This window comes from Ziziphus jujuba, chromosome 9, assembly GCF_031755915.1.
Source record: "Ziziphus jujuba cultivar Dongzao chromosome 9, ASM3175591v1".
NCBI classification, from domain to species: domain Eukaryota; kingdom Viridiplantae; phylum Streptophyta; class Magnoliopsida; order Rosales; family Rhamnaceae; genus Ziziphus; species Ziziphus jujuba.
In genome coordinates this window covers 29,490,765-29,512,242 of record NC_083387.1, presented here as the reverse complement: position 1 = coordinate 29,512,242, position 21,478 = coordinate 29,490,765, and the positions used below count along the sequence as shown (strand labels likewise).

General features: G+C 34.8%; 5 protein-coding genes, 1 long non-coding RNA gene and 1 pseudogene across 7 annotated transcripts; 4 read left to right on the top strand and 3 right to left on the bottom strand.

Annotated features, from left to right (window-relative positions):
- Window positions 1-624: 624 nt before the first annotated feature.
- On the top strand, window positions 625-4,887 carry LOC107427934 (protein NUCLEAR FUSION DEFECTIVE 4). The gene is made up of 3 exons (XM_016038343.4): window positions 625-1,468; window positions 2,985-3,916; window positions 4,017-4,887. The coding sequence occupies exons 1-3, from the start codon at window positions 1,133-1,135 to the stop codon at window positions 4,534-4,536; spliced, it is 1,788 nt and encodes a 595-aa protein (XP_015893829.3). The 5' UTR covers window positions 625-1,132; the 3' UTR covers window positions 4,537-4,887.
- Window positions 4,772-7,056, bottom strand: LOC107427938 (peroxidase 55-like; annotated as a pseudogene).
- Window positions 5,979-7,689, top strand: LOC112492765 (uncharacterized). The gene is made up of 2 exons (XR_003057163.3): window positions 5,979-7,152; window positions 7,319-7,689. It is a non-coding gene; the product is annotated as an uncharacterized LOC112492765 (long non-coding RNA).
- A 785-nt stretch (window positions 7,690-8,474) lies between these two features.
- LOC107427935 (peroxidase 55) lies at window positions 8,475-10,830 on the bottom strand. The gene is made up of 3 exons (XM_016038344.4): window positions 10,453-10,830; window positions 9,406-9,597; window positions 8,475-9,318 (listed from the first exon to the last, which is right to left on the bottom strand). The coding sequence occupies exons 1-3, from the start codon at window positions 10,654-10,656 to the stop codon at window positions 8,749-8,751; spliced, it is 966 nt and encodes a 321-aa protein (XP_015893830.3). The 5' UTR covers window positions 10,657-10,830; the 3' UTR covers window positions 8,475-8,748.
- A 2,423-nt stretch (window positions 10,831-13,253) lies between these two features.
- On the top strand, window positions 13,254-16,200 carry LOC107427936 (uncharacterized). Its single transcript, XM_016038346.4, has 4 exons — window positions 13,254-13,471; window positions 14,064-14,128; window positions 14,654-14,852; window positions 15,635-16,200. Exons 1-4 carry the CDS (start codon window positions 13,346-13,348, stop codon window positions 15,998-16,000), a joined length of 756 nt encoding a protein of 251 aa, XP_015893832.2. The 5' UTR covers window positions 13,254-13,345; the 3' UTR covers window positions 16,001-16,200.
- A 477-nt stretch (window positions 16,201-16,677) lies between these two features.
- On the top strand, window positions 16,678-18,588 carry LOC107427937 (protein transport protein Sec61 subunit gamma). Of its 2 annotated transcripts, none has more exons than XM_060820226.1 (3): window positions 16,678-16,843; window positions 17,007-17,122; window positions 18,331-18,588. In XM_060820226.1, exons 1-2 carry the CDS (start codon window positions 16,750-16,752, stop codon window positions 17,120-17,122), a joined length of 210 nt encoding a protein of 69 aa, XP_060676209.1. In that variant the 5' UTR covers window positions 16,678-16,749; the 3' UTR covers window positions 18,331-18,588. The 2 variants fall into 2 exon arrangements, with proteins under 2 accessions (XP_060676209.1, XP_015893833.1); XM_016038347.4 differs by having other exon boundaries at window positions 16,684-16,843; window positions 18,348-18,588.
- Window positions 18,589-19,111: 523 nt separating this feature from the next.
- LOC107427916 (large ribosomal subunit protein bL27c) lies at window positions 19,112-21,438 on the bottom strand. The gene is made up of 4 exons (XM_048480356.2): window positions 21,305-21,438; window positions 20,870-21,186; window positions 19,518-19,619; window positions 19,112-19,426 (listed from the first exon to the last, which is right to left on the bottom strand). Exons 2-4 carry the CDS (start codon window positions 21,167-21,169, stop codon window positions 19,241-19,243), a joined length of 588 nt encoding a protein of 195 aa, XP_048336313.1. The 5' UTR covers window positions 21,170-21,186; window positions 21,305-21,438; the 3' UTR covers window positions 19,112-19,240.
- Between the last annotated feature and the right edge of the window lie 40 nt (window positions 21,439-21,478).

The following is a 21,478-nucleotide window of genomic DNA, read 5'->3' as shown; positions in this document are numbered from 1 at the left end:
GTCAGCAACTTTGGCATTTTTTAAAGATATTTGCTACTTCTAATTTATTTATTTATTTATTTTATTTTTTTGCCAAGCTCATTTGCAAATTGCTTCCAACACGACATTTTTTTTTTTTTTTTTCTGGCTAACATAACACGACATATGAGCACGAGGAATTAAAGACAGCCAAAGGATAACCTCCATGCCCACAAACACCTACCTACCAAAAATACAATTTATCACCTTCTATAATTACATAAAATGGTCTCATCTCTAGGGATTGCCACAGAATCCTGTCCTTATTATTTCTCGAATTTCAATAAAAATATCACCTCTATTTTTCAACAAAATCGGATTCATTCTAATTTATTCATCAAATTCTAAATCATAATTTATTGATGCTTTTTTATGAGTTTGTGTTATTTTTCAGAGTAAAAAATAATAATTTTTTTAATATGGTGTACAAGAAAATAGGTTGATTGACTTCTAAAGTGAAAAAAAAATAAAAATAAAAAGTTTTTTCCAAGATTCTATATCTATCAAATAGGGTTAAAAAAAAATAATAACTAGTTTAAAAAAATGAAAAGTAAGAGAATCCAAATTAAACAACAGAAAAGAAAAGACTGATAAAACGGTCATGGAAACGGTCAACCATTTTCCAAACCATTGCCATTTTGTTTTATTTTTTCCTAATAAATAGCGACCCAAGTCCTTCTGCTTTTGCTTATTTCTCAAAAAAATTTATCTGTTTTTTTTCTTTGCTTTCTCAAAATTCTCCCATGGCGTCCAACAATGTGACCCTCCATTGATCATCAACATCACGGAGTCATCGCAGTGGCACACCCCGTAATTATCGTTGGGTTGCCATTCTTGCTTTTTTTTAATTATTCATATTCTCCTTTTCATGCCCAAACAAAGGACCGGGACACAGAGCTCCATTATCGGTCGGTGACACGAAAACGAGCACATCGTCATCATCATCAACATCATCATTTTGAACAATCAAAAGGCCTCCCACTCCTTGGCCTTTTCTGCGTATTAAATTTTAGTTTTTGACTGCAAAATCCAACTGGGTTGTATCCAAAACGTGCAAATTCAAAGTCTTTTGGCCTAAAAAACCAAATTTTTTTTTGTTATTTTTTTGTGTAAGATGGGTCAGTTGCAGGAGAGGTTCCGTGCCTTCATCAACAACAGATGGCTAGTGTTTGTGGCTGCAATGTGGATTCAATCTTGTGCTGGGATTGGTTACTTGTTCGGAAGCATATCGCCGGTGATAAAGAGCAATTTGAACTACAACCAGAGGCAGATTGCAAGGTTGGGTGTGGCTAAGGACCTTGGGGATAGTGTAGGGTTCTTTGCTGGGAGTTTGTGTGAGATTTTGCCTTTGTGGGCTGGTCTTCTCGTTGGTGCTTTGAAGAATTTTATTGGGTATGGTTCCGTTTGGTTGGTTGTTACTGGTCGACTACCTACTTTGCCTTTGTGGGCGGTGAGTATATCAACCCTTGGATTTCCTTTTCTTCTTTCTATTTTCTTTTATCTGATGTTTTGTAAATTTTTTGGATTCTACTTGTGGATCTAGTTTGTCTATGTTTGTCTCTTTCTCTGTATTAATATCCATCATCGTCGTGTAGTTTGATGGTTTCTTGAATCCATTGATCCTCTGATTCTGGAATTAACTTCTTTGTTAGTTTTAGATAAAGTAATATTAGCGCATAGAATTGAAATAGTTTCTTTTGAAATTGATATGGTTTTTAAGTTTTGCGTTTAACGCTGATGGAACAGAGTTTCTATGTTATCTGTACTAAAAAAAGAAGGATATTTTTCTAAGTCTGGAAACTGTGATATTCCCTACTTTTAGGCATGTTTCCGATTGGAAGCATTAGATTCTTTTCTCTTTTTTGCTTGAAGAGATGCAAATTTGGAGTTTGTTGAAGGCTCTGTTTGGATCCCGGGAAAGGGTTAAGAAAAAAGAATTTGCTTTTTTGCGGCTTAAAGAAACCAGATTGTTCCTGTCTTGACGTTTTTGCACCTTTCTTTTACTTTCCCTCATCTTTTCCCAATCCAAACAGAGTCCAAGGCTTTTGAGAAGAAAATTTGAACTTTTTTTATTATCAGCTTTTTTTAATTTTTATTTTTATTTTCCCCTTGATTGAATCTCATGAATCTTTTGTTTGACTTCTCTTTTATGCTAAAGATCTGACATCTGGAGGGCTATCATTTTAATGTGAAGCATGTGCTGATTCTTCTTTCTGGTTGATGTTGAGAGAATTAAATTAGGAATTAATTCCGTTTAACTCCATTATTCCTTTGCAACTACTTTTTTCCTATTAATATTTATATCTTATTAAATGTTGCTGACTGGTGATCAACCTTCTTTGTCTTATTCCTTTTTAGCTAGAATTTATAATCTTACAAAATAAATCATGCAAGAAACTCAGATTAATTATGTGACCGCTATGCGGGAAGGAACAAGAGCATTGTAATAACAGAAACTCGGGATTAATTATGTGGCAGCTTAGAACGGAATTTTGGTGTAATTGGTTATTCATGGTGTAACATGCTCTCAAATCCCACTTCATAATAATGAACTTTTGTGACTGTTGATTCTTGGTAAGCTATATATTATTTACCGGAGCTTTTACTTTGTCGGTACACACATGATTCTCAATTTGGATGCTTATGTCTGCTATGGATTAAGACATGTTCTGGTCAATATTTATCAGGACTTGATGAAATTTAGCTATTTGTCAATACAAAGTAGCTCAATGAGCATTTAAGTGTTCCAGTTTGTTAGTTTATTATAAGCATAAGAAAATATTTACAGGTTAAACTTTTTAGGAGAGATGATTTTGTCAATCTAGTTCTGTATCCACTGATTTTGGAAAAGCTTGACTACCATAACGTATGTCTTTTTTTGTTAAGTACAGGAAAATGAGAAGCTTTTGACCTAACTACTAATGATGCTGTTGTTTATTAACATTATAACGTATATCAATTTGCAGATGTGCGTTCTTATATTTGTGGGGACAAATGGTGAAACCTACTTTAATACAGTTGCCTTAGTTTCCTGTGTGCAAAACTTCCCAAAAAGCCGGGGACCTGTTGTTGGAATTTTAAAGGGTTTTGCAGGTTTAGGTGGTGCAATTTTAACTCAAATATATGCAATGATCCATGCACCAGACCATGCATCTCTAATCTTCATGATTGCAGTCGCTCCAACAATGGTGGTTATAGCTTTTATGTTCATTGTCAGACCTGTTGCAGGTCACAGACAAGTCCGCCAGACTGACGCCATGAGCTTCACATTTATCTACAGTATTTGCCTTCTTTTGGCTGCCTATTTGATGGCGGTCATGCTGGTTCAAGACCTGGTTTATGTTAGCCACACTGTGATCATAATATTTACAGTGGTTTTGTTCATCATCCTCCTGGTTCCCATTGTGATTCCTGTGTCGTTGAGCTTTTTCCTAGACCCTAGAGGTCCAGAAGAAGAGGCACTCCTATCTGAGACACCGAAACAAGAATCTGGGAAATCTGAATCAGATGTTAACGAAGTAATTTTCAGTGAGGTGGAAGATGAGAAGCCTAAGGAAGTAGACTTGCTTCCAGCATCAGAAAGGAGAAAACGAATTGCTCAGTTGCAATCAAAACTATTTCAAGCAGCTGCTGAAGGAGCAGTGAGGGTCAAGAGCAGGAGGGGTCCGCGTAGAGGGGAGGACTTCACCTTGATGCAAGCTTTGATTAAAGCAGACTTTTGGCTTATTTTCATCTCGCTTTTGTTGGGTTCTGGGTCAGGTTTGACAGTGATTGATAACCTGGGTCAAATGAGCCAAGCACTCGGATATGATAATACTCATATATTTGTATCCATGATTAGCATTTGGAACTTTCTAGGTCGCGTTGGTGGGGGTTACTTCTCTGAGGTTGTTGTGAGGTACAAAAATTATTTCATTTTCGTTGGTTGCTGATTTACTATCATTCCATTTTTTTTTTGGTTTCAACTTCTCATCCATTACTGTGCTTTTGTCTTACAGGGACTATGCTTATCCAAGACATTTGGCAATGGCTGTGGCCCAGTTTATCATGATATTTGGGCATATCTTCCTTGCAATGGGGTGGCCTGGGGCAATGTATATTGGTACCATGTTGATTGGGCTTGGCTATGGGGCTCACTGGGCAATCGTACCAGCTGCTGCCTCTGAATTGTTTGGCTTGAAAAACTTCGGGGTGTTGTACAATTTCATCACGATGGCAAATCCTGCTGGTGGTTTACTGTTCTCTGGTTTAATTGCCAGCAATATATATGACCATGAAGCAGAGAAGCAAGCTCATCAACACCTACACTGGGAACAGAAATCAGGATCGTTTTTCTCAAGCATGCTTGGCCTGGATGATCCACCAAAATGTGAAGGTTCCATATGCTTCTTCTTAACTTTGGTAATAATGGCTGCATTTTGCTTAGTTGCCTCTATCTTAAGCATGATCCTTGTGTATCGGACTAAGATCGTGTACAAGAACCTATATGGAAAATCCAGTCAAGCTAGGGTTTCATAATCAAAGTCTTTCAGTTAAGTCATTGTTGTTTCTGTATACCCTGTCCAAGGTTGTGTAGGATTTTTGTCCTTGTTTCTTTTAAAATATATCTAAAGAATCACTATGTAATCCAAAATGATTCGCTTTTAGAGTGAGAATCAGAAACTAGTGCCCTTTTTTTTTTTTTTTTGTGTGTGTGTGTACTGTTCAATGCCTGCTGCGTAGTAGTTAGGATTCCCTTTTGGTGCTTGAGATGTTGTATTCTTTAGAGTTCAAGTTTGTACTCTTCATTGACATGAAAGTTTTAGATTTCATAGTCAGTTGTGTCCACTATTTTCAATGAATAAAGAGTACTATTTATGTTGATTCTTCCATTTTCTTTCATTTGGTTTCACATAGATGCAGTTTTCTTTAACAATGTTCTGGAAGTGCAGTAAATGATACAGTTTTTCTCTTTCCCATATTTTCTGTGAAATGGTGGGTAAAGCCCAACTTATTCTGGTTCTCATCACATAGTATTCCTCAGAATTTGGGTATTCAAAATGGTACAGTTGAGCAATTTCGGCTGCAAATTCTTTTTACATTGTCAACTTCTTACTGTTACTAGCAATTTCAAGGAGCAGAAGCTGGGGTGCTGATAACTGTAGTTGCAGAGCATAATTTTTCATGATTCATGAAGAATACATGAAATCCATTAATTATGACGCAATATAAGCATGGCATTTGAAATAGAAAGTGTGAGATACGTACCTTGCACTACTAATTAATTGTGCACCATGACAAGCAGAAGTGAATTACATCCATATGCCGTAAGCTTGCATTGAGTTTCCAAAGAAAGCAGTGAGAGCTGTGTCAGCTCAAGGTAAACTATATTTGATGGGGGTATTTGTCAAGTGTTTCTTTTTTCAATGAACATCATTATGTAAAGTTTCACCAGGAAAATAATATTTGTATACTAAAAAATTTGGTACTCTATGCGTATCAAGAGGCTGACTTATATCATTATATGATGTATTAGGCAACATGACAGTTGCAGGATACATGATATGATTCCTATGGTAAGATGATAGATGAACACACAATTACTAGCATTACCTTGGTCTGAAAAAAAGGTATTTCTAATTCTCTTTCTTAGGAGTAGACTCTGTTTTATTGTTGACATCATGCCTTTCAGGAATTGAAAGCTTCACAGTTGGTACATATTTCTCCTTGAATACGAGTCTTGACTCCCACTCTCCCATGTCTTATCATTCCAGTGATGAAGGCTCTTATGAAACTGTCAGTGTTGTTAGCAAAATCTAAAACGGTAGGCTTGGATTCTGGTTCAGCAAAGAGTACCTCGTCTGAAATAAACAAGCCCTTCCACTGTGTGAGATTTTTGTAGTACTTGTTGTCAAAGTTAAGTGGAGTTTGATCCATTGGTACGATCATATCAGAGGAAGCATCTCGAGGGCATATCATCCTCAGTTGCTGGGCGACGTTTTGGGGCAGATAAGGGTCTGGTGAAGTGCCATAGAGGCGTTTTGTAATTGGATGACAATGCGAAACGCCCAAGGTATGAGAGCCAGACAATGCTATCATATCAGTTGTGCTAAGATTTCTTGTCAAAGATGGTTTTAAGCTGGTAGAGATTGAAGAAGGAATCTGGTATATTTTCAGCTACCCTGGATGCCTGAGATATTAGGCCATCATGACGTCCCAATTCCACATCAAATGTAGGGCCACCGGTCTGAAAATTTTCTACATGTCAGGAGCAAAAAGAAAAAAGAAGCTATCAGGGATTGACAACAGCTTGAAGTTCAGTGCGAGTTGTTCATGCTTGTGGACTTTCTTACCAGGACAACTGCATCTCTGGCAGCAAGAGCTAAAATGTCCGCACACGAGACTACACCAGGGCATTCATTTTCCACTGCTATCTTTGACCTGTTGACAGTGTCAAACCCTTCTCTTCTGAGAGAAAGATTAGCTTCTGCATCCCTCTCTGAATCACCATTTGCTGAAGCAATCAAGATTGAGGCATCACATCCCTGCAAAGCAAATTGAGCAGAAAGCACCAGGAGATCAACGTACCAGCATAAGAATGTTTTAACATGACAGTCAGTGCTGTAAAAGGTTATTTCTGTATTCAAAGAGTTAATCAGTTATTTTACTTAATTTTCTGATATCATTGCGTATAATATATTTGCAGCCAGAACCAAAATTGACAAAGGGTTAAAAGAAGACTCAAGCTATATCGGTATCTTCTCAGTCAATGCGATAGGCATGCAAAAGGCATTTTTTTATTCTTCCTACCTCAACGAAACAGTCGTGAAAAAATGCGCGCAGAATGGCTGGGCCTGAGATATTAGTCTCCATATACTTGGCAGTCACTGCCTTCTTCACAATGTCTTCTACATTCGGACAGCTGGACTCGTAAAAACCTTCAACTAATTGCCCTCCTGCTCTCTGCATAATCATGAAAGCCATTAGCACAAACATGCCTCTCCAAGCTTCCATTTCTCTTAGAAAATGATAACTTCTCTCCTGCTCTTGGTATCTCATTCTCTGTTAGTCTTTTGGTGCGGCCGAGTCTATTTATAATGGCAATCAATGACTCATAAGGAAGAAGAAACCAGGGAAGCTAGCCCAACTTTGTAGGTACATATTTCTTAAACTTGCCCAAATTAAGAAATTTGAAAATCTTATTCATCGCTTGTACAACTAGCAAATTTATCAGCAAATGTAGAATGTTATCACTTTACGCTGCTTTGATCAGTGTGAACAATTGAATTCTTGAATAATGGTGAAAATATGGCATTTGCAGAAAGCTATGAGGGACATGTGACCATATTTGATGAGGAGGAGCTTTGCCTCTAATGGAACTCACTATTATAGGAATCAGAGTTTTCAGAGTGCTCTATATGGGGTGGTTTAGGACCTATTCTAATGACTCTGCTTTTCTTAATTTCACCATTTCATTCCTTGCCTTGTTATGTATAGCACTTCCTTGAAAATGCTTCACTTGTAGGCTAGCTAGCCATTGTGAATGACAACTTTCTGATCGACTTGTTTGGTACTATGTGAATCCTTTAATGATGACATGGTGAAATATCTTAATCTGATACTTGTATTTTTTAGGTGATATTTGAAAATGTAAATAAAGAAAGAATGTGTAAAAACATTTACGTTGTACAATGGCCACGGTTTTGATTTAAATTTACTTCAATATCGATTAAGAAAAATCATTAAAACTTATTTTTGATATGAAACAAAAAAAAGGAAAAAAGAAGAACCACCATTCCTATATTATACATTCCTTTTTAAGATTATGATAGAGGTTTCACAAGAAATTACAAAGAAATTAGGCATTCCAACTATGTTTTTCGTTCATTGTTTACAAATTAGCAGAGCATAGTGTGAATAGTTAGAATGTTATCTCTTAAGCTATTTGATAGAGAATCAATTAAATAAAATAAAATTGTTTGGCAAGATTTGGTAATTTTCGTAAGAAAATGAGAGAAGGCCTCTGGCTAAATTTGTTTATGAGGCTCCTTTTTCAATCATTTAATCAGTCCATATGTGTGTAAATATATATATATATATATATAGCTTATTGTTAGGTAGTTGTCATTTTCTATCAATATCAACTCCCTTATAATATATTGTTTATGAACAGGTAAAACTTATCACTTTTTCAAACAAAAAGCTTTAGGTACAAGTTTCGCCTGCTAAATCGTTGCACCACAAATAATAATAATAACATTTTTCTTCCAAAATAACGAAAGCACTTTTCTCTCGCTCTTCTTTTTTTTTTTTTTTTTTTTTGGTGGGAAAATGGAGAAATTCATTAGTCATAAAGGACTAAAATCATTCAAAATAATAATAATAATAAAAAATTTTGGAGCCTTACGATGTGTGTGATTTTTCCCAACAACAAGTTACATTTCCATCTAGAAAATAAAAAAATAAAAAAAAGAAAAGAAATAAAATAAGAAGTTATATTATTGTAACAAAATAAGCACTTATTAACAATTTTCATTTTTATTCACCAAACAGCAATTCACATTTCTTTTTCCCAAAAAATAGATAAAGTTTAAAAAAAAAAAAAAAAACCACAAATGATGACTCACAAATTACAGTTATAAATCATGATGTGCTTATTATTATATATATGTATGGATATATTTGTTATTTAATATGTCCATGCATGCATGAATGTATGTATCATCACCATCATTATCAAAAATCTTATCATCAATTTCTTGAATTGAAAGCAGTGCAGTCTCTCCTGATCTCCCCATCGCTACCGGTCTTGACTCCGACTCTTCCAAGCTTCCTCATGGCGGTGATGAAAGCTCCGTTAAAGTCACCCGGATTGTTCGCAAAATCGGTCACAGTACGCTGCGATTGGGAATTGGTGAAAAGAACCTGATCCGAAGTGAACAAACCCTTCCCTGCCACCAGGTTCTGGTAATAAACATTGTCGAAGGTCCTCGGAGTCTCGGGGTCCATGTTAATGGCGATGCTGGGGTCCACATCACGGGGACACATGCCCTTCAACTGGTTGACGTAGTCGGAATCTAGGGTGGGGTCCACCGGAGAGGAGTAGATCCGGTCGGAGAAGCGATCGCAGTGGGAGAACCCCAATGTGTGAGCTCCCGAGAGAGCGATCAAATCGGTCAGGGACAGACCGTGTTTGGCGAACATGGACGTCAGCTGGTTCAGGTTGAAATTTGGTTCCGGTAGGTTTCCGGCGACCCGTGATGCCTGTGATACCAGCCCGTCCCGGCGTCCCAACTCCACGTTGAACGCTGGTCCTCCCGTCTGAAAAATTTTCCGATTACATCAATTAATTAATTAAATTTATTAAAAAAAATTAAAGGAATTGGGATGGGTGGGGTAGGTGCTGACCAAAACGACGACGTCTCTAGCAGCGAGAGCTAAAATGTCAGCGCATGAAACGACGCCGGGGCATTGAGCTTCGACTGCTTGTTTGGCTTGGACGACGGTGTCAAAACCATCTCCTGCAAGAGATATATTGTCACTTGAGTCTTTCTCTGCGTCCCCATTTGGAGATGCAATCAGGACTGAGGCATCGCATCCCTATATACAATACCATGACAAATCAATTATGAAATAATCGTCATATATATCAAATAAATTGAGAAAATTAGTCTAATCAAACTAAAAATGGTGAATTATACATTAATTCAATCATGATCAATATGTAGCATGATCTAATTAATGAATGAATTGTATTTTATATATATATATATATATATATGTGTGTGTGTGTGTGTGTGTGTTCAAATTTTCGTTCATTTTGATAGTGATTTTTGGTTCATGTCGGCAAACTTGGTTGGTCACTTCTGTGTGTGTAAGAAATAGCCTACTAATTTTCTCAAAAAAAAAGAAATTGCCTACTAATTAAATATTAGAAGCCTTTTATTTTCTGCACGAAAAAAAAAAAAAAGAAGAAGTCGTTTTTTGTTCCACGCGTAACTTTTACTTTTTCACAATAATATTCATCTATTTTTATGTATTACATCCCAGCCAGGTAGGCTAATATACGTGCATAGTTAGTCAATGGTTTTGTAAGGTAGCTTCCATGCATATGATAGCCTCCAATTGTGACCCTCCACTGGTCATAAACTCATTGGAAAAAAGAAAATTCATCGATTAAAACATTATCCCTCTCTCCGTTCTATCTTATTCAAACTTCTTTAGATTTCCTTTTTACATTTATGTATTATAATTAATTCACCCATAAAAATCCAACTAAATAATGTGGACGGAGTTCAAGAAAAAAGAGTACAGCATATAAACTTATTACAATTTATTAACTAATTCAAGAGAATATTGCTAATTAATCAACATTCATATATACATATACAATCAATCTGGACTCGATGATATTGTATTATGGATTTGATAAGAAACATAGAACACAAAGCATACCTCGACGAAACAATCATGGAAAAAGAGGCGGAGAGTGGCCGGGATTGTGACAAAAGTTTGACTGAACTTGGTAGAGACAGCCTGCTGTACTATAGCTTCAACGTTTGGGCAGGTGGATCTGTAGAAGTTTTCAGCTAACTGTGCCTCTCCACTCCCGGCTAAAACTATCAAAACCGTAACCAAATTAATCCACCAGTACTTCATCTTTTAACTAGCTCTCTTCAACCTCTCCAACCTCTCTCTCTGATGATATATATGTAGAAGTTTTCCTTCTCTCTCCTCTTATATATATATAGCAATGGAGTTTATAATATAAATGGAGCTAGCTATGGAAGAAATTAAGTGAGAAGGAAAATGAGAGAGATATTTAAACCATACGAGTTTTTTTTAAAAATTTTAAACCATATTAGTTAGGTAAAGTTAAATGTCAGTGAACGTAATACTCGGTCCAATCAGGTGACTCTGTTTATAAGACTTTTAATGCTTTCTACAATACTTCTTCTAGTATATCCTGGCTAGCTGCGCATGATTTTAAAATTGTATTTACATTATATTTTCTACAAATATATCTCACTTTCAACTTGCTCGAATTAATTTCATTAACTTTTTTTTTTCTTTGTGGGGTTATAACATCGTGAATATGAACATACGCCTTAAGGGCTTATATAATTAATATATACAACCTTTTTTGCACAAAATCATTGTAAAACGAAGTATAATATCCATTGCCTTGTTAGATTTGTCTGATCCAACGGCTAATAAAGCTTGTTTATACATTTGATCAAGTCTTTGTTGATCCTTGCAAGTCAACCATGGGCTATAGGTCATTTTATTTTATTTTATTATATATATATATATATATATATATATTAGCAGTCCAATTCATTGAATGGGTATTTCTATTTCTTTTTTCTATCAGTTTGTACGCGCTAATTTATAGGCCACCAAATAGAAACTCCTTTTACTTGTAAAATTGAACTGAAAATGACAAAATAACAAATCCCCCACGTACTACTTTTGCATAAGTCTAAGAGAGACTTTTCCATTAATTGCTTAGTCAGGGGTTTTGAATATTCTTCAATGACATACATTAAAAGCATAATGAATTCTTTAAAAATGGTAATTATTGTTTCCTGATGTAATAGATAAAAATTGTTTCGCATGGCGTGGTCGATCAATTGGAATTAGATAATAAGAAAGAATCATTAATACATACATACACTACACACACACACACACACACACACACACACACACATATATATATATATATATACATATTTCCAATAATTTGATCGTTTCCAATTATTTCATTAATAATTATATTTCTGATATCCCGGAAGGATAAGTCTAATGTGTATTTGCGTTTCTATCATGTAATGAAGAACGAATATACTGTAATACAGTATATATGCATAAGTTTCATTAACTTGAAATTGTCTACAGCTCTAGGTAGCTTTGCAATTTGCAATTTGCATGCGTAGTTAAAGAATATATTGTCTCATAATTAGCACCTTTGCAATTGGATTAAATATATTTTAGAGGACTAATTCAAGTAACTTGCACATAAGTTAGCTTGCGTATAGTATATACTACGCTACTTGCAACCAAATTGCAAAACCTGTGACCGCTATATATATATATGAGAAACAAAATCAAATAATTTTAATTTCATATTCAAACTTTGTCCTTGAAGAACTTTTCAATGTAGGATTTCCAATTATAATTAGTCATGATTTGAAATCCTACATTTTAACAATAAATAGTTATAAAATATAAAAGGTGTAATTAAGATAAAACTTAATTAAGATGCATCATAATGAAGTTAGGATAAAATGTACATGTTAGGTGATGTTCTAAATGCAACATAAATGGCAAATTTTTATACTTCTTCAATTTACATGCAGAGATTTTAAAACGATGGACGCAAAAGGTTGTAGTAAGGTGACATTGCATTGACATGAATAAAAATTAAAAGGATAATTTTTAAATGTACAAAGGTAAATATTCAAAAGCCACAAAAAGAGGGTTGTTAATGTATCAACTATGTAATGTATATCATAAGAAGGAAGTTATTATTATTATTATTATTATTATTTGAAAGACACAAGAAGTTTTGTTAGATTAATTGAGGGAGATAAAAATAAAGATCTCTATAAGAAATTTGGGAGAGTATAATTATTTATCCTAATTTACCATTATCATTGTTCCCTCGAGCAACTAGTGATGATAATAATTTTGAATTGAAGTCCATTCACCATATTATATTTTGAATAATACTACTCATTATATTATATGCACTATCATATATATATATATATATATATATTTTTTTTTTTTTCCTTTTTTGCGGTAATCCACTATCATATAATAATTATCTGAAAATTAAATTTATATTCAATTTATTTTTTTATTTTTTTTAATTTCTTTTGTGATCTTGGTTATATTCAAGGCAGGTGAAATGATAATTAAATCTCTCTCCATAAATTATTCAAAGTCCTTATCAACTGACTCTATGAAAACAGTATATATACACATATATGTAAGCTGAAAGTTATAATACTTTACCCCCAAATGAAGCAAACTCTCACATTGTGACCCAATTTCTATTTTAGTTATTTAACATGACAGAAGAGAAAAGCAACAATTTATGGGCCAAAGTGCAGAAGACTACAATGTAGAGGTGGAATGTAATTCCAATTTTTTGGGGGTAGAGATGGGCTTGTTCAGTGCCTAATGTATTGGGCCACATGAATGGAGACAACCAAGATGCCCCATATGTGACTTGGTCCATGTTGCAGGAATTAGAAAATGGTTAACGTTTCGGTTTAAATTTGAATCAGAGCCAGAGTCTCGAGTGATTGAGCATTGGCAGTCAGAAGCTCCAGAGGCCATGGCGATGGATATTGAACAAGGACGACTAGGGTTTCCGTACTGGAAACCCATCCAGCGCAGGTTCGATCCGGAATCTCCTTTCTTCGCTTCTGGAAACATCGAGAGGGAACTTCTTGCAAAGCAGGTTTTTTTTTTTCTTTTTTTTTTTTTAAATTTTTAAATTTTTGGTTTTTCTTTTCGTTTTGCTTTTCGATTCAGCTTTCCGAGAAATCGTGTCGAATGTGATTTCTGGTTTCTCTGCTTGTCGCTTCTGAGAATTCCAAATTGTTTCTCAAGTTTGGATTTTGTAGGCTGTTGAAGTTATATGTTAGGAGAGGTTGGAAGATTGTGTAAATTAAATAGAATTTCGAAAAAAAAAAAAAAAAAGAATGGGGAAAGAGGAAATTTTTTTTAGAAGATTTCATTTGAATGGATATCAAGGTTAGTATGCTGAACAGGGTTTTTGAAGATTTTATATTGTTTTCCATTTGTGCCTGCCATTGATTTAATCGTAGTTCAAATTCAAGAAATATGGTTTGTGATAGAGAAAGTGAATTTTTTGGATACAGCAAATTGTTTAATAGGATACAACCTTATGAAATATTGTTAGTACTGCAAATATTTAACATTTTATTGGTAGTTTGCTTCTGGAATTGAATGTGGGTAGCTTGTGATTCTTCAAAATCGAAATTTTGTATTTTGAGCTTCTTCTGATGTTTGCTATTCTATTTGTGCAGGTTGCACTTGACTTAAGTGAAGATGAAAAGCATTACCTTCGGAATTCTTTAGGTGAAGATAGCAGGTATACAAGGTTACTTATTTTTATTTATTTCATTTAATTTTGTCCGTGATGCATGTTATTGCAGAATTTTAAGTATATGGGACCTAGAATATGTTTAGTTGGGTTGGAGAGATAACTGACTTCCAATTTCATGGTGTTTTTATTTTTTTTATTTTTTTGTGATTAAAATTCTTAATCTTGTGATAGAAGTTGCTAAAGTTTGCTTTTTAATTCTATAGCTTGGATAGATTTCACATATATTTCCTTTGAAGTTAGATTTATTTATAAATCAGACATTTAGGCTTTTCATTATTAATTTCTTTTTATTGTTGGCCAATATCTATACGTTGGGAACTCTGTTTTTTTGGAATGGTTTATATTATGTTGGCCTCTCTCTGTTCGAGTTGATTGACTTGATATTGGAAATGCGATAAGATTTAAAGAAGTTCTATATTTCATTTTTTGAAATTAAAATTTAAGTATATTTCTTCACAAGGTTTTAACTTATTGTTCCTAACTTAAGACTCATAAGTAATGTCCGTGCAGGGGGGTTTTCTGTCCCATAGTTGGTTGTGGTGCATGCTTGACTTCATTGGAAGATTTTGAAGATCATTACAATGCACGGCATACTGCATATTGTTCAGTGTGCTCTAGAGTGTATCCAACATCTCACCTGCTCAGTATACATGTATCTGAAGCGCACGATTCATTCTTTCAAGCAAAAGTTGCACGTGGCTATGCCATGGTATCTTTGTTAATTCTTTTTTCTTTTTCAGTTTTTCATTTTTTCTGTTTTCTGAGATGATTGTTGTCTATGCCTGTGCTAGCTTGCTATCTGTGGTTAGGATCACTTCCTTATAACTTGAATTTTTAGAATTTATGGTAATTTAACACGGTATTAGAATCAAATGGTTTGTCTAGTTTTATATCCAAATTCTATTAACCTCCTTTCTGATAATTTATTGTTCTCCACCTGAGGAGTACTAGTGTGTGTTGTTCTGACTATTAATAATTGGGTGGCTTGGGACACTTGTGTTATTGGTGTTTTATTGTTAGTACAATTTCCCCGATTTTTCTTTTAAATTTAATATATTATGGCGCAGATTTGTTTTCTTGATGGGTTCCTTAACTTTCCTTCTTGATTAGGCTGTGCATACTATGGAATGGTTTGGTTTTGTTTCCCTCTCATGTGGAACCAATTAGCTGTTTACCAAAGCGTATGTTTTTTTCTGGTCAACAAATGATTCTCATTAAATAAAGAACAAATTACAAGCCGGTTGTATTATGATGCAAAATAAGAGAGAACACACTACAAAAATAAGCTTCCCATCCAGGAGGGAGATCCCTTTTCCTAGCTGCTTTTGCCAGCCAGTCAGCAGCCTAATTAGCTTCTCTTGAAGCCTATGGTTTTTGCTAGACGATTTTTTGTCTATCCATATGTTTCTGTTTTTTGTATAATGATTGCAAGCTTATGTTTTATGCATTTTAATTTCGTTTGACATGAAGTTCTTGGTTTACATGTGACAGTATGAATGTCTTGTTGAAGGATGTGGTTTGAAGTTTAAGAACTATAAAGGTCGGCAACAGCATCTGGTGGACAAACATAAATTCCCAACTTCATTTGAGTTTCTTAAGAAGACTCATCCTTCGAAAAAACAGAGGCAGAAGAACTATAGGAGACAAGCTGTTCATAAAAAGGCGGATGCTTCGAGTATGGAAGTAGAAAATGAAACCATTGATGGCCTTGTTTCAGCTGTCTCCAAATTAAGCACTTCAGACTCACCTTCATCCATCAGTTTTGGTAGGCGCCACACCCGTGGCTTGACATATGTTCCTCGAGCTGTCCAACGGGAGAAAAAGCCAGACACCACGTCAGCCGGAACAAGGCGATAGCAAATTATACACGCCATTCAATCTCAGATCTGCCTGCTATGAGCTTTGCCTTCTCTCATTGTGTACAGATAGCTTCTGCAACAGATGTTGAGACTGATTACTTGGCTGTTTTTGGAAATATTTGTTCTCTGTAGGGTCAGTTGCTTTTGAAAGTGTTGTTGGACCATGATATATTATGGTAATAATCAATTTTGGATGAATTGCAATTGCTGTATTTTGAGTTGTGAGAGAGAGAACGCATGCCGATAAATTTGCTTGTTTTAATCTTTAAATGGGTGATCATTGGCTAATGATTGTTGTTTGGGATTTTAATTGACACTCAAAAATAAAAACCTTGGCACAAATAAAATTAATCTAATTTGAACATTTCTTTGGGCATATGCCAAAGTAGGGAAGAGGGGTTTTGTATGATAATGATGTGGAAAAAAAAAAATATATATATATATATATATATATAAGTTTTGTAAATTAAAAGACTCAGAAAAAGAAACTTTATTTTAAAGAAATTCCATATTAAAATGATATATTATTTATTATGACAAACAATAAAGTTTATTGAAAATTAAAATTTTGTTTTATGGGGAAAAAAAAAAAAAAAAGAGAGGGGCATATATGTCATTAAGAAAAAAACCTCAAGGTATTAGATATCAAGGGAGAGAGAGTCCCAACTCTCATTTATATATAAAGAAGAATTATTTTCATCATTTTAACATATCTGGTCCTGTAGTTGTTGGTTGAAGAAAGAGAAAATGGACGCCATAGATTCAGTCTTCGATCCTCTCAGAGAGTTCGCCAAGGACAGCGTGCGCCTCGTCAAGCGCTGCCACAAGCCCGATCGCAAAGGTAAAATAATAATAATAATTTAAAAAATAATCTTCCATTTTTGTCCCAATGCTTATGTTCTTCAGATCTTCCATGAAGCTTGCGAAATTTTCATTTTTTTTTTTTTGGTTTTTTTAATGTTTTTGGAAATTCATGCAAATCTTCTGCGTTTTTGGAATTGCAGAATTCACCAAGGTCGCGTTCCGTACGGCGATTGGATTCGTTGTGATGGGGTTCGTTGGCTTCTTTGTGAAGCTGATCTTCATCCCCATCAACAATATTATCGTCGGATCTAGCTAGGTAAGCTTGTCTTGATTTGGAAATTTTATTTTATTTTAGTTTGATCCAATGAATTTCAATCTGGGGTTTTTTTGCATGCGATTGATGTGGTGTCGTTGGATTCGTCGTTTCAAATGTAGGCTGTTGTCATTTGATTTTACTCGCTAATTTTTTATTTTGAGAAATTTGGGTATTTGCATGCTGGTTGATGTTGAAAGGAAATCAAGAAATTTAGAATCGTAAATGAATATCGAGATTTGAAGAATTGAATTCAGTGCTAGGGCCATCCTGTAATATTATTAGCTCATTAGTTCTAAAAATGTCTGTTTTCTTCTTTCCCTTTTTTTGCTTTTTTAGTATGCTCAGTTTCTATTGTCATGTTTTTAGGGTAGCTTACGAAATAGTACTATTGTGTTGAGTTAGATTACAGTTCATCTAAATTCATTAAAATTTATCCATCCAAGAATGGATTAGGTTAGAGGAAGAACAAAATAATCCACATTTTGTTATAATTCGAATTTGTTGCATTCCTATTGTAGCAGATAACATGGTAGATATATATATATATATATATATTTTTTCCCCCTCGTCTCTCGTATATTTTTTCCAGCTACTGACCTATCAGCCCTTCCTATATTTTTGCCTTCCTACCAAAACCTACAATGAGCTTTAACATTGAGAAGATTCATCCCATGAAAAACAACCCAGCAACTGGTCTTTTCAATATTGTAATAAGCTTGTTATCTTGTAGTCAGTGTTTTGAGTTGTTTGTTTTTAATTCGAAGGAACAATTGGCTGGCCATTTGTATACATTTTCCTAGTCTGCTTTTTCTGTTTCTAAGCCTTTCTAGACAAAGTTCTGTAGCTTTGTTTTTTTCCTTTGGCTTTTGTTCTTGAGATTTTTGGGTAATTACTGTATTTAGGTAGTTCTTTTGACTGTCTTCTTTACGGTCATGTTGTAAGTTATGGATGCTATTTTAATGATTTGTAGGTACTGACTGAGTTATTTACATATTCAACTGACTATTTTGGGTTGGTTGGAGTACGTATATGTTAGTTTAGATTGATTTTATATGGATCTTTGCTTCTCAATGAATCATTATGGGTTTAAAAAATTTTTTTACTAAATTTTATTTGAGATAATGCATAATCATGTTTAATTTACTGTTGAATTATCAGTTGAAAATGCTTTCGTTCAATATTCTTTTGTAAATTACATTGCAAATTAGTTCTGTTAAATCTGCAGGTCATTTACAGAGGTGCAAGAAGGAAGTTGTCAGTAAACATCTAAGTGGAAGAAGATCTAACTGCCCAGTGCTTTATAATGTCGTAAAACTTTGGTGTTCGTTTTTCTGTAAGCTGGTTGAACTGATACTGTTTAGAATTGTAGTCACTCTGTCGTCTAGTTTCTTACTTTGTAGTTGACTATTTATTATTTAATCATTTTATATCGAATTGGCAGAAAATAGCAAGTTTTCTGTTGTTGTCGTGTTCGTTTTTTTTTTTTTTTTTTTTTTTTTTTTTATAATTTTTTTTTAAAGCTAAAACCATTGTCTTACTCAAAAGTGGGGGGGGGCCGAGGAAATGCACATGGTTTGATTTTTTTTGTTTATAGCATTTCACAAACCTAAGCGCACACTATAGAATCTGATATTGAAACAAGGGGCGTTTTCGTCACATGGATAAGACGATAAGCATGTCTTATTAGTGTTACTTTAAGATATTATGACTTGAGTACTTGCTTAATCTCCATAGACAGAAATTTTTAAATAGCAAGCCTACACCACGTTATAATAAAACAAAAAAGGCCTAGGCCACATTACAAAATACTAAAGGGTACCATTATTGCAATATTTTCCCAGAGCGCAAGCTCAACTCAAGAGCCGCCAAACTTATACGGCGCTGTTTTGCGTATAAATTGAAGATGAATAAGAATTGGCAGAATTGATACAGCAGAATCTCATTTTGCTTGTAAACTGTTTTGGGAGGGAAAAAAAAAAAATACGAAGATTAATAAGAATATGCAGAATTGATGCGACAGAATTAAGATTTCTCAGTTGAGATCCATAGGATGTTATACACAAAAAATGATAAAAATGTCGGCTAAAGCCACACTACAATGTAAAGGTTGTAAGAAGATCAGCAAACTGGATTGGTAGCAACAGTGTCATCAGCAGAAGCAAGAACCAGCTGTGGTTCGGGTGGAGAAATAATGCCTTCCTTTCTCGCCTTCTTTCGCTCCCTTTGCAACCTGAAGTACTCTCTCTTCCTTGCCTTATAGCTGTTGGGGTTCTCAGGTTGTACTACTCGTGGGTAAACACTCACCTGAAAATTACACAGCATAGAATCCATTTCAGTATAGAGCAGCCAGCTCTTTGAAGAACCAATTTTAAGGTTTAGAAGCTTCAATATTAACCTTCTTCTTGTCTGGCCCAAACTTCTCAAATTTTACTAGCCCATCAATCAAAGAGAAGATAGTGTGGTCCTTGCCAAGGCCAACATTCTTCCCTGCATGAAACTGAAATTGATGCAGATATCATAAGCTAAAGAGCATGACATTTATTAGGCAACAATAATTAACACATGCCCTGATGTTCCCACTTAAGAAATCCAAAGAAAAGCGAGAAAAAAAAAATAAAAATAAAAAATTTCGCAAATCTCCACAAATAAGAATAGATCATATATGCAAGTTTTATTTTGCATCATGCGTGTCATCTATGCTGTTAATCTGCCTCTATTTCTCTTCTGGTAATTCATTTGATTTCAGTACTTAAGAAATGTTGGATAAATTTCTCATTATATAGCCTCCACAATAAACTACCTCCAATAAGAGGTCATGATTAATAGAAAGATTTCCATCACACAGTTCCCAATTAGGTTACTATTAATCCCGAAAGGTCCTACTGCGAGAACTCAGAAACCAATTATGCATATCAAGGAAATAGAAACGACATTTAGAAATGTTATTTAGCATTCTGCAATATCACATCCGGTCGGATAGCCACCTAACTGGAATAATATTATTCCAGTTTGAATTGATTTTAACTGAGACTAACTATGCCACTCCTCAAATGTGAGATAAAAAAATGAAAAGAAAAACAGTGAAGCAGTGTACATTTAACAGTCTCCTAGTCATTACATCATACTACAGTTCCTATGAACAAATGAAGCCTCAAATAAATCTGCAGGCTAGCTAACTCATTTAAATACACAACAAAATCCTTTACAGAAACACTATTGTTTGAGACAGGTTTCTTGCTCATAATATGATGGAGATGAAGCAAACATCCACTAGTTTCTTATAACCATAAACATACACACACACCAAAAAAAAAAAAAAACATAACCCCAAATCTTCCTTTCACCAAAACTATATTAATCACTGAATTTAGGATTAGGAGGGGTATCGACTTTGAAATTCCATGCCAAATATCAATTTCAAAGTGGCACATTTAAAACTAGTTAGTAATTGTAGGAAAATCTCCTCAAAATCACACACAAGAAGTTGTATAGCAGCATTTTGTGGATTGGCCAATAATTCTTCTACAAATCAACAGCCTAAAGAACCGCCTTTTTTTTTTTTTTTTTTTTTTTTTCATATATGCTTGAATGAATTTCCCAGAAGAAAATTTTCAGTTCCCAATTGCCCACGAGTAGGTTTCTACTTACGAGGGTACAAAGGATTCGCCACTAGAAAGGCTTCCTATGCCACCAAAAACAGAGTTTCAATAATTATCCCAAAAAAAAAAAGGGAGGGAAAAAGAAAACCTTGGTGCCTCGCTGACGAACGATGATGGAGCCGGGCTTGGCGACCTGGTCACCGAAAATCTTGACGCCGAGCCTTTTGCCTCTGGAATCGCGACCGTTCTTGGTACTTCCGGCTCCTTTCTTGTGGGCATTCTCAATGATCAACGGGAACCTCTGTGGGTTGTAAAGAAATGGCTTTGGAGTCGCAGCTAACGAACCCAAATCCCCACCTTTGAAGAAAGACGATGAAGAGCTTGAGCTTATAGACATTCCTCTGAATGCTCCCACCAGGTTGAAACTCATTGATGCAGCAGCCGCCATTTTATCTGCTTCTTGCTCTGAAAAATTAATTCAATCCAAATGAAGCCAGAATGATTTTCAAATGGGTTTTAGAAGCTACAAGCATAAATAGATAATGGAAAAGAAAAAAATTTAGAATTTTGAGAATTTTCATACACTGTTGAAAGCCGAGGACTGGCGCTTGTGGATAGAAAAATGGAGAATTCAGTGATATTGTGGAAATTAACTTTATCTTGTGGCCATGGACTAGTTGCATCTCAACCGTCCATCTTATCAGGGGTTTGTCAGAGATAGTGGGTCCCATTCTCCTTCCCATTTATTGGAAGCAAA

Excerpts from the sequence above, each read along its gene's own strand:
- LOC107427916 (XM_048480356.2), bottom strand. The coding sequence starts at position 21,169 with ATGGCGGCTGCTGCATCAATGAGTTTCAACCTGGTGGGAGCATTCAGA. Across the intron at positions 19,620-20,869 it reads TTCGTCAGCGAGGCACCAAG|TTTCATGCAGGGAAGAATGT; the intron begins GTTTTCTTTTTC and ends CATCAATTTCAG. Across the intron at positions 19,427-19,517 it reads TTGGGCCAGACAAGAAGAAG|GTGAGTGTTTACCCACGAGT; the intron begins GTTAATATTGAA and ends TGTAATTTTCAG.
- LOC107427934 (XM_016038343.4), top strand. The coding sequence starts at position 1,133 with ATGGGTCAGTTGCAGGAGAGGTTCCGTGCCTTCATCAACAACAGATGG. Across the intron at positions 1,469-2,984 it reads CTACTTTGCCTTTGTGGGCG|ATGTGCGTTCTTATATTTGT; the intron begins GTGAGTATATCA and ends ATCAATTTGCAG. Across the intron at positions 3,917-4,016 it reads TTCTCTGAGGTTGTTGTGAG|GGACTATGCTTATCCAAGAC; the intron begins GTACAAAAATTA and ends TTTGTCTTACAG.
- LOC107427935 (XM_016038344.4), bottom strand. The coding sequence starts at position 10,656 with ATGAAGTACTGGTGGATTAATTTGGTTACGGTTTTGATAGTTTTAGCC. Across the intron at positions 9,598-10,452 it reads TCCATGATTGTTTCGTCGAG|GGATGCGATGCCTCAGTCCT; the intron begins GTATGCTTTGTG and ends TATTGTATATAG. Across the intron at positions 9,319-9,405 it reads CTAGAGACGTCGTCGTTTTG|ACGGGAGGACCAGCGTTCAA; the intron begins GTCAGCACCTAC and ends AAAATTTTTCAG.
- LOC107427937 (XM_060820226.1), top strand. The coding sequence starts at position 16,750 with ATGGACGCCATAGATTCAGTCTTCGATCCTCTCAGAGAGTTCGCCAAG. Across the intron at positions 16,844-17,006 it reads CCACAAGCCCGATCGCAAAG|AATTCACCAAGGTCGCGTTC; the intron begins GTAAAATAATAA and ends TTGGAATTGCAG.
- LOC107427936 (XM_016038346.4), top strand. The coding sequence starts at position 13,346 with ATGGCGATGGATATTGAACAAGGACGACTAGGGTTTCCGTACTGGAAA. Across the intron at positions 13,472-14,063 it reads GGGAACTTCTTGCAAAGCAG|GTTGCACTTGACTTAAGTGA; the intron begins GTTTTTTTTTTT and ends CTATTTGTGCAG. Across the intron at positions 14,129-14,653 it reads TCTTTAGGTGAAGATAGCAG|GGGGGTTTTCTGTCCCATAG; the intron begins GTATACAAGGTT and ends ATGTCCGTGCAG.